Consider the following 16,290-nt stretch of genomic DNA (forward strand, 5'->3'; position numbering starts at 1 on the left):
GGAAGTCAACTGAAGGGTCTTGAGATAGTCTGATTGTTTCAGATCAGATTTGTTGTATTTGTTGTATCAGTCTTTTTCAACAAGCCAAGGCTCTCATTTGTAAGGAAGAGGTTGGACAAAATAAACAATGAAGGGACTACCCATGGTTCATAGTAATAGTCAGATGGTAATACTCAAGTATAATTGGAGCCATGCTTCCTTGGACAGTTACCATCACGGCTTTACATATAGAACATGCCATGTTGGTCTGGGAAGCAACTTAGAGGTACTCAGTTGGGAAACAAGGAGGAGATTGTCATTCATTTTTAATACCTTGTGGTAGTAAAGTGTATGAATATGTGTGTGTGTTTGTGTGTGTTGTGTGTGTTAAGTCACAGAAAGCTGTGTTGGAATAAGGTTATGGTTGAGACGAGAATGCATGCAAACAAGCTGCTGCTGAGCGGCACTCAACTCTGAGATATTTTCAGGTCCATAATAATTATGGGTACTAATGGCCTTGTGGTTTACACTTCTTAGTCACCTGCCGTATACTGCCGTATACTGGTGACTCCTCGGGTCCAGAGGGGGGTCTCCTTTCCTGGGTGAGGGATGGACTTTGTGGATTTAGGCTTATAACATCTCCTGATGCCTTGTGATTCTTTTTATGGAGGAGGCTGAAGAGGAGGAGGGAGCATTTCAGCTGTGGCTTCTTAACACTAGCCCTAATTCCTGCAGCAGACCACTGGGCATTCACTCAGCATTCCTTACTTTCTCCTGGGTTTCCGGCTCAGCCTTGACATTATTGTAATATAGTTTTCTGTGTTTAATATTTCTTAGACTTGGTTTCCCATTGCAAGCATGGAAGAAACCCTAATGCATGAGTTTCAGAGGAGAAGGTAGCAGTCTGAACCTGCTGTGTGGCTCCATCAGCAAGTGTGAGTATTAACGTTAGAGCTGTCAGGACTTGTGAAAATTAATGGAGCCTGACGGGGGACAGACTGAGGTCAGAGACGGAGCTTGCCCTGATTGAATGTTTCTGGTGGCTTTGCCGCCGAGGCAAGTGAGTGCAAAACCGTGGAGCCGAGAGGGAGTGCTGGAGGTCCATTCATTCATTTAACATGTAGGCAGTGGGCACCAACTATGTGTCAAGCACTTTTCTAGGTGCTGGGAGCAAAGCAGGAAAAGGTGGGCTGTACCTGCTTCTAGCTTCAGAGCCCTCTCCCTACCTCCAGGCTGGACTCAGCCTTTCTCTGCTGTTGGCCCCCAGCAGTCATCAAGGAAGGAATTTATTAATTTATTTTAATTTTTATTGAAGTATAGTTGATTTTCAGTGTTGTGTGAATTTCTGCTGTACAGCAAAGTGATTCAGTTCTACATATATATATTCCTTTTCATATTCTTTTCCATTATGGTTTATCACAGGATATTGAATGTAATTCCCTGTGCTATAGAGTAGGACGACCTTATTGTTTTATCCATCCTATATATAATAGTTTGTATCTGCTAATCCCAAATCCCAATCCAGGAAGGAATTTAACTGACACATCTCCTTAGTCCATCCCAGAGCCTCATAATTCTTCCATCCTCATAGCCATTGGTATTTTTTTTTTTCCTTCCATCCTCCTGCAAAATTTTCTGCTCGGCCAATTTTCAAGCCCAAGTTATTCTTATTTAGTCCTGAGTGGAATAGAGAACCTTCAAGAGTTTAAACATTTCCCTCTCTGCTGGAGTCATGATATTAAAATACAATAATAATCTTAAACAGAAAAAAATGCCTTCTATTATCCACCTTGGGGCTATAACAAGGTCCCTTTATAACGTTGGCATTAGGGAACATCTACAGTGCCCCGCACAGACCAAAGGTTTCAGAAATGTGATTGAATTGCAATATATCTCTTTTGTGTATAACAGTCCCATGATAATAGGTCTGAGTATATATCTGTTTTATTCTTTTGAATCTCAGGAAGTTCATTTTTTCTAGCACATTGGCAAGGGAAGGGGAGCCTGAAGCTTGTGCCCTGTGAGTTGTATTTTCCTGGGCACCTGGGAGCCATTGCAGGTTCTTCTGACTTGTTATCTCTGTGTTGTTTTCTTCTTGCTACATAGTGAGCTTTATTTTATGTGAGTGATGTGCTAGAAATATTTTTGGTTTCCTCATATATTTTCAAAGTCTGGAATTTACGAGTATGGAGGGGAGTGTGCATAGAGATTGGAGATATTTAAATTAATTTGTCACCTTCGTATAAGTAGGTTTTCCTTTACCCAGGAAAGCCAGCAAGCCATGTTTGCTTTGGGATGATCTCCTTCACAAAGAACTACTATTGTACTCTGGGTTTTTTCCCCCTGGGTTTTTAGCAGAAATAAATAGGAGATAGCAGTCAGTTAACCTTGCCTGTCAGATCCCTGATAAAAATTGGGCATGGTGAAGGTGGTATTTGTCGTAAGTCACAACCTGATGGCCATTTTGGTTGCCCCTATTTCCCATACTCCCCATTCATGACGAATGAAGAGTGTGGGGCAGGAGCCAACTCCTAGTAGGTGGCAGGCAGATTCCCAGGAAAAGAAAGTATTCTGGAATGACCTTGGATTCTGATCTGACATGAACTTGAGTTTTCAAGAGGAATACATTCTATAATGATTTTTTAAAATAGGTTGCAGTTGTGTGATAATCTTGATGAACATTACTTTTATTGGTGGGTGCGGGGCAATGTAGCAAGGAATCGTGTTTGGCCAGAGGAGCGCTTATATATGTTTATTGTAAAATGCTGATGCAGACATGCCCTAGTCCTCACCACTCTCTCTTACTTCTACCTAGTTCAGTTCACATTTTTGTCTTATTTCTCTGGTCCCTGTAGACATTTTAGTTTATTACCTTGGACTTCTATTCTACTGTCAAAGCCTCATCTTATTTCTCGTAATACAGTCAACAAGTTTTTAAATTCTGGGACTCTGCATGACAATGGACAAAGGAGCTTTTTTCCCTTCTTCTCAAGTCTGTGACCTTCCCTTCCTTGGGTAGGCTCCCAGATTTTTCTGGGAGCTATAGTGCTGCTTCTGCACCCACAGCTGCAGTAACATTTGGGGAATGCCTAACTTGAGCCAGCATCTGTGGTATGAGGAGGACTCATGTAAGAGATAGGTCTTAAGCCAAAGTCCATGAGGCTGTTAAAAATTTGGGCTCACCTCCACTTAGAGGGGTGGGATAGGGAGGGTGGGAGGGAGACGTAAGAGGGAGGAGATATGGGGATATATGTATATGTATAGCTGATTCACTTTGTTATACAGCAGAAATTAACAGGCCATTGTAAAGCAGTTATACTCCAATATTGATGTTAAAAATAAATAAATAAATAAATCATGTGTCCAAAAAAAAAAAAGATTTGGGCTCACCTGACAGAATACTAGCAGGGGAGGCAAAGAGCTTTTCTTGTCCCACTTTTGCCACCAGCTTGACTTGTGACTTTTCTTAGCAAGTGACAGCACCTCTCTGGCACTCACTCTCTTCATTAGTAAAATTGAATTGGATACATCAGTGATTTTTCTTTTTAATATTTTTAAGCCAGGGCTAACTTTCTTCGAATCAAATCTTTCCCCAAATCGTAAAATAAAGGAAAGCAGTGCTGCTATGGTGAACATGGGAGCAGGCCCCTCCCCTCCCCCCTGTCTCTTTCCTCACATCGCCCTGCTCCAGCCCCGGGGAGGGTTACAGAGCACAGCTTTCAAATCACTCAGGGTGTGAAACATGGGAGCCGCTTTAAGTGACACATTAAATGTCCAGAGTTTGGGAAGGAAGGGAGGCTGACCTTGACACAATCCGCTGTGTGTCTGCTTTAAAGTTGTCACAGCTTTATCAGACATGTGCATAGCCAAAGATCTTAGTTTTTCTTTTTCTGTTCCTCTCTATATACTCATCAAAGAGTACCTTCATCTGATTCTATGAAGATATTAGGGGTATTCCAAATGAGTAGTCACTCTTGAGAGAAGTAGAATCTGGGCGTTACTTATCACAGGTTACACTATTCATTTGTGAATGAGGGGCCGATCCTGGCCCATTTTTTGGCAATCAGTAAATGTTAGAAGAGATGGGTAACTGGATGTTAGAAGGAGGAAAGCAGTGATGTGTTGAGGGCACACATTTTCAAGGTTAGAAGCATCTCGACAGAGGCAGCTAGGTTTGCACTGTGTATAGGTTGAAGGCCTCGTAGGTTCACCCACCATCACCTCAGATCCAGATATCTTAATGACCCTAGTAATGTTTTTGTTAATTTGAAGGATACATTGGACCATGCCAGTTTCTGCCTTTGGAAAATCAAAGTTTTCTTTTTCATCCCCACATGCTTTTCTTTGAAGGCAATGACATTGTGCAATGTGACCAGGGTGTGATCCAATTTGTGGATAAACTAATATTTTCTTGGTTGGCAACTGGGAAGGGCAATCATTATAATAATTATTATAACACAGCTAATATCTATTGAGTGATGATAAAGTGTGAGAAACTGTGCAAACCTTTACATGCAGTATATTGTTTAATGTGCATCAAACCCTAGGGGTAGTATTTTTATTTTCCCCCCATTTGTATTTGAAGAAACTGCAGTTTAAAAACAGTGTATTGGAGAGGATTTGGCTAGACTGGATTGGAGATGCTTCCTCATATCACTGCTAAAGTTCTGGAAAGAGAATTCCAGAAGCTTGCAGCTGGTAGGCCAAATTAGATGTATTAGAATTGGCCCCCAACTGTGTTTGTTTGTTTTTAATTGAACTAGCAATTCAGGAGGGCTTAAACTTGGAGGACAACCCAGTACTGGTTTAAGCCTTGTCATATAGCTCAAGATGACAAGCCCATTCCTGGAATTCTTTTTAGGAAGTTCCTGGTAAGTCTTGCAGAGGTTCATTCATTCCTTCAACAGATACTTATTGTGTGCCTGCCATATGGGAAGGTGTTGAACTGGGAACTTTGGGCCAAACAAGGAACCACAAGCCACAATCCATGCCTACAAGGACCTTACAGTCTAGGAGGAGACAAGTCACATGCAAAGGGTAAAACTAAAAAAATGGAGTAAAATAATAAAGTGCACTGATTATTTACTCCATACCACACATGTGCTTTAGAAGCTTTATGTCATTTTATCTTGAACACAACCGATGAGGTGGATGCAGTTATTATCCCCGGGTTGCTAACGCACCATAGAGGACATAAGGGCTCTGTCCAAGGTCATACAGCTAACATGTCATGAAGCCTGCAGAGGCTCCACTCTTACCCTCTTGCTGCCTCCACAGTTTAAGTTGTAATAAAATTTAAAAATTTGAAAATTAAATTGCAGAGAATAGAAGTGTGACACATGCAGTAAGAAAATATTAAATAATATTCATAGAATTAAAGATGAAGAGGGAAAGTGTAATGGGTCAGCTGAGAATGAGGTGGGACGCAAAGGGAGTTGAGGAAGAAGAGAGGAAAGGAAATACCGGAGAGGGAGGGGGAGAAGGCAGAGTCCAGCATCACTAATCCAGGAAGAGATGCTTTGTCAGACAGGGATGTCACTGCGGAGACATCCATGGAGATGAGGATGGAGAAAAAGGCTTGGCTTTGGTTTTTAGGAGGTTTTTATTGACATTCAGGGAAGCTTTTGGAAGAGTACAGAAACAAAGGCAGATTGCATTGGGTAACTTCTGAGTAGCCATTTATGTCTAAGTTGCTGATTCTAATAGTAGGGTAGCCCATCAGGCAACACAGTCGTGATAAGTGGGCCAAGGTGTGAGAAGTAACAGGGAATGAGGAGGTCTGCAGCAGACTGAGGTCGGTATCGCCTGATTTTTTAATCTTCCAAAAGAAGCCAGAAACCCTGAATTTTTGGTGTGATATTTCCTGATTTCTAAATGTTAGTTCAACTAAGAAAATAAAATAAAACACAGTTGAGGGCCCACTATAATACATCTGTGGGCTGAATTTGGCATACCAGCTGCAAGATGCTAGAATCCTCCTTTCAGAAGTTTAGAAATAAAATGAGGAAGCATCTCAAAGAAGAAGTAAGGTTAGGGATGGTTTAGGATTGCATTTGAGGAGTGTGTGTGTGTGTGTGTGTGTGTGTGTGTGTGTGTGAGTGAAGAGCTGCTTGTTTTTATTTTCTTGGGGTGGGTAAACATAAACTCACTAAGGAGGAGAAATAAAGACACCCAAAATGTCATAGAGAGTTGTCTGAAAAATTAAAGTGCCAGTGGCAGGAAATGGATTGAGAGGCCAATTATTAGAAAGATGAGAAGATGTAAACAGTGATCAGAAAGTGAAGAGAAGGAAATGAAGAGAGTCTCTCTTGAGGTGAGGACGTATTGTATGCTAAGTGCAGAGTCAAAAGGAGCCTGGAACCTAGAGAGGAACCTGGAAAAGTTTTGTGATAGCGGCTTAGGGAATAGGCAGTGACAAGAGTATAGGGTGATTAGAATTGTAGCATAGCAGGGAGGACCCAGCTGACTTCCATTATCCATTAGTTTTAAGTGAGCATCTATTTATGTGATATAGATACAGTAGGAGATACAGATTTGAATAAGACTTAATTGATGCCTCTAAGAGCTTATCGTCTTACTTATGATCAGTAGCTCTAAACTGAACTGATTGATGGGCTAGTTTCCCAAATTACATTCATTCACTTGCTAGTCATCACTTTGCCATATCTGTGAATTATCTGTGTTATTATTTGCTCAATAGTTTTCTTTGAATCATCTCTTAATTTATATACGAAAATAGAAAAATGAAAATAGAAGTGAAAAATGAAGCCATATATCATTACTTGCATTGTTGTGTTTTTCCAAATATGCATTTTTAGAACATACAAAACTACTTGACATTTTGTCAGAAGTTCATCTCTATTCCACCTAAAATAATCTTGTATCTTACCAATAGAACATATACCGTGTCTTAGGAAAGATAGAACTGGTTAGTTGGTAGAATTCTTTAGGTCATTCAAAGCAAGAATTTTTCCACATTAGAATAACTGCACTACGGCCTTGGTTTTTTATTCAGGCAGGTCAGCTTCGATGGCCTGATCTGAATAAAATGGATAAAGGCAGGCACCTCTTTGTCTGACAATTTTAAAATAATGCTATTTGAATAACGAGAAGTTAGAGAGCCTTCCAAATTAATCTAGTCTGGAAAAAACCAAAAATGCCATCAAGTAACAGGACAGTTTGCATATAAAACACAAAGGTTGGCAGATTAGATGAAAGGTCAGTTCAGCAAAAAAAATATGTCAGACAATCTCATAACATAGGTAACAGAGGACGGAACTTGGAAGCTACTATTGGATTCTCAGAAAGAGATGAGTTTGTTGGCAATGCGTAAATATCATCACGATGTTCTGTGGCTGTTCATTTTGGTGGCTACTTCTTTATGCTGAGTCTCCAAAATTTGATTTAAAAGACACTGAAGAGGCTGCCTTCCTGACAAAGATTTACTTTGCAGCAGTTTTACTTTTTTTCTTTTTCTTCTTAACTGATCTGAAGGGGAGAAATGTACTTCCTTCACCTTGTTTCCCAGTCTCACCCATTCCATCCCTGAACCAAATCTCTGAAATGGAAAAAAACAAGAAGCCAAGGCCTCTTGCAAGAGCAGTGGTACATAAAGACAGGGTTTACAGCGAGTCCATCATCATGAATGATTAAAGGAGGACCAGCAGCTAAAGCATGACTTGTACAAATAGAGTTGCTCAAAGGTTCACGCAGGTAGGACCTGCCTTGGAGCAGATTACTGTCCAGGAAAACATTTCAGCCCGTTCCGGCCTTGGGAGCACAGGTGAGTCTGGGGATGCAGTATCAGGCCAGTGTGTTCACAGAGCCATGATGTTGAAACTGTGGGGCATCTCAAAAACTTCCAGCATGTGCAGTACTGGGAATTTGCAGCCTTCTTAATACATCTTTCATCTGTATTTTAAGTGCAGGGAGTTGTGCAAAATATTATTCTATCCAAGTAGCTTGCAACATACATCACAGTCTTATTGCCTTATGCTAGTGCAGATTATAAGCTCTGAATGCATTTAAGAGAGGCTTCCTATTTTCTATGAGCTCTTCACTGTAGCCTTGCAAATAACTGAGGCCATTTCACAGAGCATTGTGGGCTAATAATCAAGGATATCTATTGATGCTTGGCCACAATGTTTTCGGTTTCGTCTTTCTGCAGTGTTGTTTTCTGACTGCTTTCACCTCTCTCCTAAGTCTCCCCCTTAACCCACATGCTATATATACAATTTTAATACTTTTATTAAATTTTAAAAATTTAATAATTTTAAAATTTTTATACAATTTTTCAGCAATTTGCATTGCTGAAATCCAAGTGGGCCTATGACAAAACTTGCCTTCCCTTCCAACCAATATAATTCTCTCCCCCACTATAAGCTTCATTAATTGAATCATTGATTCTGGCTTGCTGGTAAGGACCAATTCTTACAACAAATGTATCCCATTTCCTGCTAGTGGTAACTTTCATTCTTCCTGGAATAGCAGGCAACATTAATTTTGCATCGGACCTAGGAGTCTCAGGAAGCTGGAATTATAGGCACCATCGTCCCGCCCTTTTCCTCCTCAAAATAAAATGAAATAAAATAAAACAAGCAGCTGCCCAGTGGTGAGGCTTGAGGGATGGATAATGACAAAGAAGAGAAAAAGGCATTAATTTCAGGATGGGGGCAGCTGCCCGGCACTATCTCCCTTTGGATTTTGGTTCTTATAGCATCACAGTGAGTTATTAATATGTATGGTCCGTACTTTATTCAAACATTATAAATCTATGCAGAAGTCTGGTGTTTGGGTTTTCCTTTATAGCTTTCATTCTTCTTCCCAGAATTATCTCATTTTGATCGGGAAACTTCTGCATAAAAAACACACATGGAGACCTCACATTTCCATACCATAAATATTAAAAGGGGGTTAAGCTTTACAGTGTCTTCTCCCACCCCAACGGGAGGAAATTTAGCCTTCTAATCAGGGGGCCATTCTTAATGTTCTTTTTATTCGCAAGCCAAAAGGTAAACTTTAACTTGCCGTATGAAATTGTACCGTGTAGTTCCTTTCATTTATGTAAATTGTGAAATGCTTGGCTATGCCATGTCTTTTGTATGAAGCTTCTACTAAAAAATCTTAGCAGTTATCTGAGTTGTTAAGAATAGTTGGTCGGCTTATTTTTTAAGGGTCAAAACCAAGTCCAGACCTTTTTAAGGCTCGTGATTAAAGTACTTTTTGCTGGATAATTATAAAGTATGGATTCGTCACAGTGTGGATTCATCACAGTGAATCTGTAGCAGACAGAAAAGGGAAATGAAACTAGCAAACTTAATGTCTCCTCAGTAGCTTTTTAGCTTCTGAGCAGCTTCCTATCTCCCGTTTATTGTCATTTTTGTTAGCATAAAAAAGTCGTCATAAATTTCGGTTCCCATGGAAATAGAAAGGAATGCGTGAGCTATTTCATTTGGGGATACTGTCTGCTAACCACGCAGTCTCTGCAGTTGTACTTCGTGATGGGAAATGTACATGCTAATTGGTGCTTTTTTTTTCTTATTTCAGGAAACCTGCCCTATGAATATAAAATAGTGATTGCTGGGAATCATGAACTGACATTTGATAAGGAATTCATGGCAGACCTTGTTAAACAGGACTACTACCGTTTCCCCTCTGTGTCCAAATTGAAACCAGAGGACTTTGACAACGTTCAGTCCCTCCTGACAAACAGTATTTACTTACAAGACTCGGAGGTAACAGTGAAGGGATTCAGGATATACGGTGCACCTTGGTAAGTGTTCATTCCAACAGTCTTCCCCTCTGTTTTTTTAGCTCAGCACTCAGAAAGCATGGTTCTGGCTTAGGTGCCTTAAACCAGAAGGATAAAGATGAAGAGAAACCTTTTGGCTGTATTTAGAACATAACACATATTTTGGCACTGCTGCAAAACACGATGCTTGTTGTTTTCATTGTGATGCAGATTTCTTTAGGCAAAATCGGTGGGAGCATGGCTTTGGTAGATACGTGTCTGTTTGTGCGACCGGGGCTGCATGTGTGTCTGTGGGACACGGAAGGATTTGGTGGAAGGTCACTGTGTTACCCTTCATGCAGATTCAGCCACTCTGAACATTCCATCAGCCTACGTGACTCGTTCCCTTCTCGTTTTACATTGGAAGCACTCATAAAATATCTTGCTTACATTAGAGTTTCTCAAATCTTGCTACACATCAGAATCACCTGACCAACTCTGAAGAAATACAGATTTTGAAGCCATATCCCCCTGAGACTCTGATTCTCCTTCCTGAGGTGGAGCCCAGTGACCTGTATTTTTAAAGCTCCCCAGACAAGACTGAAGCACAGACAGTTTGGAAGTTACCGATTGAGAGCTCAGTCCTAGAATTCTCAGTACTGAAATTCTCAGCTCTAGAAAACTCGAAGCAGGCGTGTATTCCTTGGGACCAGACAAGGAAACATTTTGACCTTGGCTCTGTCAGTTGTCAGTTGTCTGGATTTGAAGAAGTTAATTCATAGAGAAGGAACCTCAGTGAAAATAATACCTACTTTTAGAGGGTTATTATGCGGATTAAATTAGGTGATGTTTGCAATGGATTGAGAAGAGCGCCTGGTGATTTGCTTAGAATAACAGTTACCATTTTTGAGGCCTTAGCTCTGCCACGAGATATTTATGGGAACTTGAGCAAATCACTTAGCCTCTAGAGCCAGTTTTTTCATCTCTAAAATGGGAGTGTTAGATCAGAAGATCAGTAGCAGAGGAGTCTTGGATTTTTCTTTATTTGCTTTCTTACTTTTTGAGAGCCCTGTGTGTATAGAGAGCAGAAAAACTAATCTTTACTCACTTAACCTGGAAAAGTATCCCAGTCCTGCCTTAGGAGTTGTGGATAAGGCTGGAAAAGGACAGAGTGAATTCAGATTGGCCACCCCACTCAACAGTTTGGATTGTCTTCTGTAAAAGAGAAAGTTGAGATATTTCCTGTCGTTTGGTTTTCTAGCCAAATTTGGTTTTCATCAGTCCAGAAGGACTGATGAGTGGATACAGGAAGTATATTTCCGTTTAAAATCAACCTGACCGTGATTCTGAACTCTTAATTGAGTACTTAACCAAATGTCAGGCACTAGGTCCTTTATACCTATTATCTCATTTTCTTCAAGCTACCTTTAAGAGACAGCCACTATTGTGATCCTCATCTGGCAGATGGGAAAACTCGGGCACAGAAAGGTTAAGTAACTGCTCAAGAATCACACGATTCTAAGTGGTAGCATCCTAATTTCAGTCTGGCTGCAGGGTACATGGTATGCCTGAGGTGGTGGTGGTAGTGCTGTGGTAATTGGTGGTTATAATCTGCAGTGTTTATATCCAGCTTTATGAATGCACGTCAATTAGTTCTTTTTATATGTGACAAGGTGGTAAAGGGCAAGAGAACAAACAGCAGAAATTAGCCCTTTCAAACAATAATCTGAAAGCTGATCTTGGGGTAATGTAGGATGTCGATATCAGCATTTCTGGGTAAAGGGCAGGAGAGAGAGCGCTTTTTCAGCTTCACAGCTCACTTCTTAATGACTATGCAGTAGTTGAGAAATGACCTCTAATTGGTAGAGAAGCTCTACTTGGAGTTGAGATGATTTTTTCAATGATTTAAGATGATTTTTGAAAAGTCTTCAGAGCCCAGAACATTTAAGCCCATTCCTGAACAGACAGGACTTTCAGAGGTTCCCTGGATTGAAGGTTGTTGGTGTGATGACAGCAAGCTTCCTCCATTATCTGAACAGGTCCAGATCTGTTTAGGATAGGGTTTAGCTCAACCAGATTATGGCTGTGATGCATGAGGGAGTGATTTTGAATTCCGAGGCAGATCGTGTAGCATCTCAAGAAATAACAAAACATAATAGTTCCAACATGGGAAGTAATGGGGCGTAATTTGGTTTTGGTGGTGGTACAAACTTCGGACAAAGTTTATGTCTGAACTGGATTGACCTCATTCAAAATGTTTTATTTTAATATTGGAGAAACTGGTAAAGTCAAGAAAACACTCAGCATTAGTCTTCTAAAATGTTACCCTGAAGTTGTTTTTTACACACAGTTTATTGGGATTTTTAGAAAGTTTGAACTATTTCCTTTCTTTTTACAATGAGGGAGATCTTTAAATGGAATTTATCTCACCCATAGGAATTGTTGATACTTTGTCTTTTTACCAAGAATACAGGGGTTGATGAAAAGGAAATTGCAATTTTGTCATATTTTTATGATGAAAATTAGTATTAATATTTTAAAATAATAATTAAAATAGTTAAAAAAATAATATTCTCAGAACTGCTGTAATCTGAACATTGATTTAGGAATGCCTATGCAAGGAGAACAGATTCTCCCATTTCTACTACTTATTTATTCAGCCTTGGGACCTTGGGCATTTTTCTGAATGTCTCCATGCCTCCGTTTTCTCATCTCTAGAGTGAGAAATAGCAATATTACTTCTCTCTCATGGTTGTTATAAGTGAGTTAATGCATGCAGAAGACTTCCTGGCATAGAGTAAGTACTGGATAAGTGTTAGCTATTACTGATGTAGCAGGGTTGGTGTTTCCAATGTACTTTGTACCTTTGTCCACCTTCACATGGAGACAATTGCACTAGGAGTCAGATGGGCTGGCTTCTAGCCTTAGTTCAGTCTCTGCTGATTGCACAACAAATCCCTTCTCTATTTTGTAAAACGGGGGTAGTGAGGTCTGCCCCACTTTCTCTCTGATGCCACTCACTTCGATAGTCACCAAAATTAGAATCTTTAAAGCGTACATATTTGCGGGCATGCTCGATTATTTTAATATCTTGTACAATTTTTAGCTTCTTTCACTATTAAGAATTTGACTGAAAGCAAATCTGGGGGGGGTGGAATTTATACTAGAGCTGCTACTCGTCTCCTATGAGACATAAGGATTTTCCATCCTAAGATTCACACATAGGTGGACATCTGCTTAGTAACCCATTAGATACTCCAACTCCAAAATAATGTGAATGCTTTTAACTTTGATTTCCATGCTTTTCCTGTAACTTTTCTGGAGGGAATATTAAGTTCTGATTTACTGATATTGCTAGTGGTTTTCATTTAAAAACAGAAATCAAAATAAGAACCTTGATACTAAGGATTTCCATCCTGTCACAGGTTTCTCAAAAGTAATTACCATCTCTGTGGTAAACCATAATGGAAAAGAATATAAAAGAAGAACGTCTATATGTGTATCACTGAGTCACCTTGCTGTACAGCAGAGATTGCCACAACTTTGTAAATCAGCTACACTTCAATCAAAAAAAATTTTTTTTTTTAAGTAATTGCTGTCTGACCAGGGAGAGAGCTTGTTAACTCATGTATTTACAAAATGTGGATTGTGACTCAGTTTCACTCTAAACAAGGTGTATTAGCTCATATTCATTACATGTTTATAACTTGTAGCACCGCTGAAACCTTCCTAAAGGCCAGAGAGAATTAACGCAGCGTCTCCTAACTTACAATTTAGGAGGAATTTGTATGTGGAAAATAACATACAACAATCCTGAGCAGTCATGTGTGTTTGCAGTTGGAGCACACTGTCGTGCCAATTAGATCGGCAAAGAAGAGGGTTTGGATGTGGTTTGATGGGTCTGGGAAAATCCAACGGTCTACACTGAAGAAGTTGTAAATGGGGTGCCTTATCCTGGAAGAAAGGTGCTCCCTTGGAAGGAAGGCAAGAGTTGACCCGTTCTCAAGGGGCAGCCCGGCCTCAGGAGGCCTTCCACCTGGTTCTGTGGCTTCTGTAGGTATTCCTTCGGCACCTCATTCTTCCAAGAATCGTGAAGAAAGGAGTCAGGCGTGATGTATTGTCATGGGACTAACAGTTCAGTCACAGTTTTTCTTAACTTCTCCTATTACACTTTTCCCTCCCTCTCTGGGGGACAGAAGAGGGTCTTGTGTGGCCTAGCAGTTAGATCTGCCCAGGACTTCGCTCTCATAGCAGCACAGCTCGTGGATTTCTTGTATCCCTTGTGTTGATTTTTTGCCACCGAGATGCTTCCTGATCTCCTTTCGTGATCACTTTCAGCTTTCGATCCCAAAAATGTCTTTTCCAAAGGCTGACTGTGGTCAGAAAAAGGAGACAACATTCTAATCTGTCAAATATCAACCACTGATATTTGTGCTAATTCACTGCTTGTCTGGTCAGGGTGGAGGGGAGGTGGCGTTTTGAAATCATCTCTGTATTTTTGGTTACTGGATCTGTAGCCAGCATTTTAGTGCAAGTAGATTTCCATAAACTCACTCGTGGGACTGGGCATTTAAAAATCGACTAGCCCCTTCTTTTTTCTGATTTCAGTTGCTCTTTGGCTACTAAGATGCTTATGTAGAAAAAAAAATCCAGGTGCAAACGGATCAGCAGTCAAGCCACAAAAAGTAAAAAAAAAGTCTGTCTTGCTCCGACCTGAGTGTGGCAGTTGTATTGTTCAGCAGTGCACCTTGTTCCCCTCCTGAACAGAAACGCAGAGCTAGTCTCCTGTGACTTTTAATGAATATGAGCGGGGCTTTCCAATGTCCAGGAATTTGATCTCTACGCTGACCAAGGGGTCAGGAACAAAGAGCACACTTTCTCATGTTAGAGTAGACCCAGGTGTAATTTGTCAGATTTAGTAATTGTAGAGGAAGTGCCTTAACTTTTGCAGCAGGAAAATTAGATCGAGCCTAGGCAGCGTGATTCTAAAATGGCTGAAATAGCAAGAGAAAGTCCATTGAGCTGCATTTTCAAAGGAAGTGTGTGCAGGGTATTTTTTTTTTTCCTTCCTCTCTCCCCCTCATTTGGGATCATCAACATGTTGACTTTGTCCATTCCTTCAGATGTAATTTTCTCAGCGTTTTTCAAAGTGGGAGTTAAGCATTGATTCCACTCTCTGCAGCCTTTATAATTGTGTTTGCATCCAAACAGCTACAAGGTTGCTCACGTTTCCTTGTTCTGATCAGCACAACGGTACTGTAAGCTTACCCTGTCAGAAAGCGTCAGATATTTTTATTTCCAACTATAAGGTTTGTAATGCATCATGTATTTCGCTGACAGTCTTCAAGTTCTTGCAATAGCGAAAAAATTAACAGCAGATACTGAGTGAGAGGATGAGAAAACCAATTGGCAACTCATGATAGAATTCAGATCTGGGGATGGGTGGAATGGGCTCATTTATTTTATTTTCAAGTCATACTTAGTAATTAACTTGGGCCAAAAAGAAAAAAAGGGAAGAAGAAGAAGTAAAGAAAGAAACATCTCCACGTTCAGCAGGAAAGTCCTTTCACACTAAAGAACAGGACTGTACGAACAAGACTGATTCTGTGCCACGATTTCAGGGATTCCAGCTTTTATTCAGGAGGGCTCAGGAAGGTATTGGCACAGAAACAGGTCTGTGTGTGTGTGTGTTAAACAAATACGCACTCTCCTTCTACATGATTCTGTTCCAGGGCCCAGGCTAACGTTTCATTTTTCTTGGCGTGAGGCCCACGGACTCTCCCATTCTGAAACCTGTGGCGGGTCTGTCCTGCTCTAGAATTACAGGCTCTGTTTACATTTTCGCCTGCCTCAGAATGCAGCTGACTGCTCTGAAAGCTGCACGGGATCAGCTTCATTTCTGGTTTAACAACCGCGCTGTTTATTTGGAAAAGGAGAAAGCAAACCCTGTCCGCCTGCTTCCTACCTCCCATTGCTAGCCATATCAGTACATACCTTGGCAAAAGCTGGTTTATGTGGAGTTTAGGACGTTGGAGGCAACTCATACCTTTCCGCCTGCTTGTCGTGTGCCTTTAGCTGATGTGTTGGTGGTGGTCATATAGACGAATGTGGAGGGGGGTATAGAAGTGTTCCTGGGCATTCAGTTATGCTTAATGTCAGCCATTGGCATAATTTAAATTTTTGCCTGCACATTCTGAGAGACCAACTCAATTAGCAAACGACGATAGTAAACTTCTATTTGGATGATATATTTCACTTAGAGAGCTTGTACATGTGTTATCTCCTTTGGGCTTCACAACAATTCTAAATAATTAAAACTTAAAACCAATTCTAAACAATTCAAAGGCAAAGGGCATGTATTCATAATAATTATTAATACTAGCCAGCATTTACAAGTGCTTGTACGTCGTGACAGTGCTGCCTGGTGTTGCCTCCTATTGACAGAAGAAACCAAGGTCGAGTTTTGGCAGAAAAGGCGACTTGCCCAAAGTTAGTTTGGGGAGAAATAGGACTAGAATCCCGCCTTCCTTTGCTGAGCTCTTGAGGCTGAGCTGGGATATCCTAGTAACCGCACATGTCAC

General features: G+C 40.6%; 1 protein-coding gene across 1 annotated transcript in view; it reads left to right on the forward strand.

The window, feature by feature from the left end:
- Positions 1-16,290, forward strand: part of MPPED2 (metallophosphoesterase domain containing 2) — a 172,732-nt gene that overhangs the window by 79,300 nt on the left and 77,142 nt on the right. Inside the window, exon 4 of the mRNA XM_004263953.4 lies at positions 9,526-9,751. Within this exon, the coding sequence (XP_004264001.1) occupies positions 9,526-9,751 (226 nt within the window). The remainder of the gene's footprint in view (positions 1-9,525; positions 9,752-16,290) is intronic.

The sequence above is a fragment of the Orcinus orca genome, chromosome 8 (genome assembly GCF_937001465.1).
Source record: "Orcinus orca chromosome 8, mOrcOrc1.1, whole genome shotgun sequence".
In the NCBI taxonomy this organism is placed as follows: Eukaryota; Metazoa; Chordata; class Mammalia; order Artiodactyla; family Delphinidae; genus Orcinus; species Orcinus orca.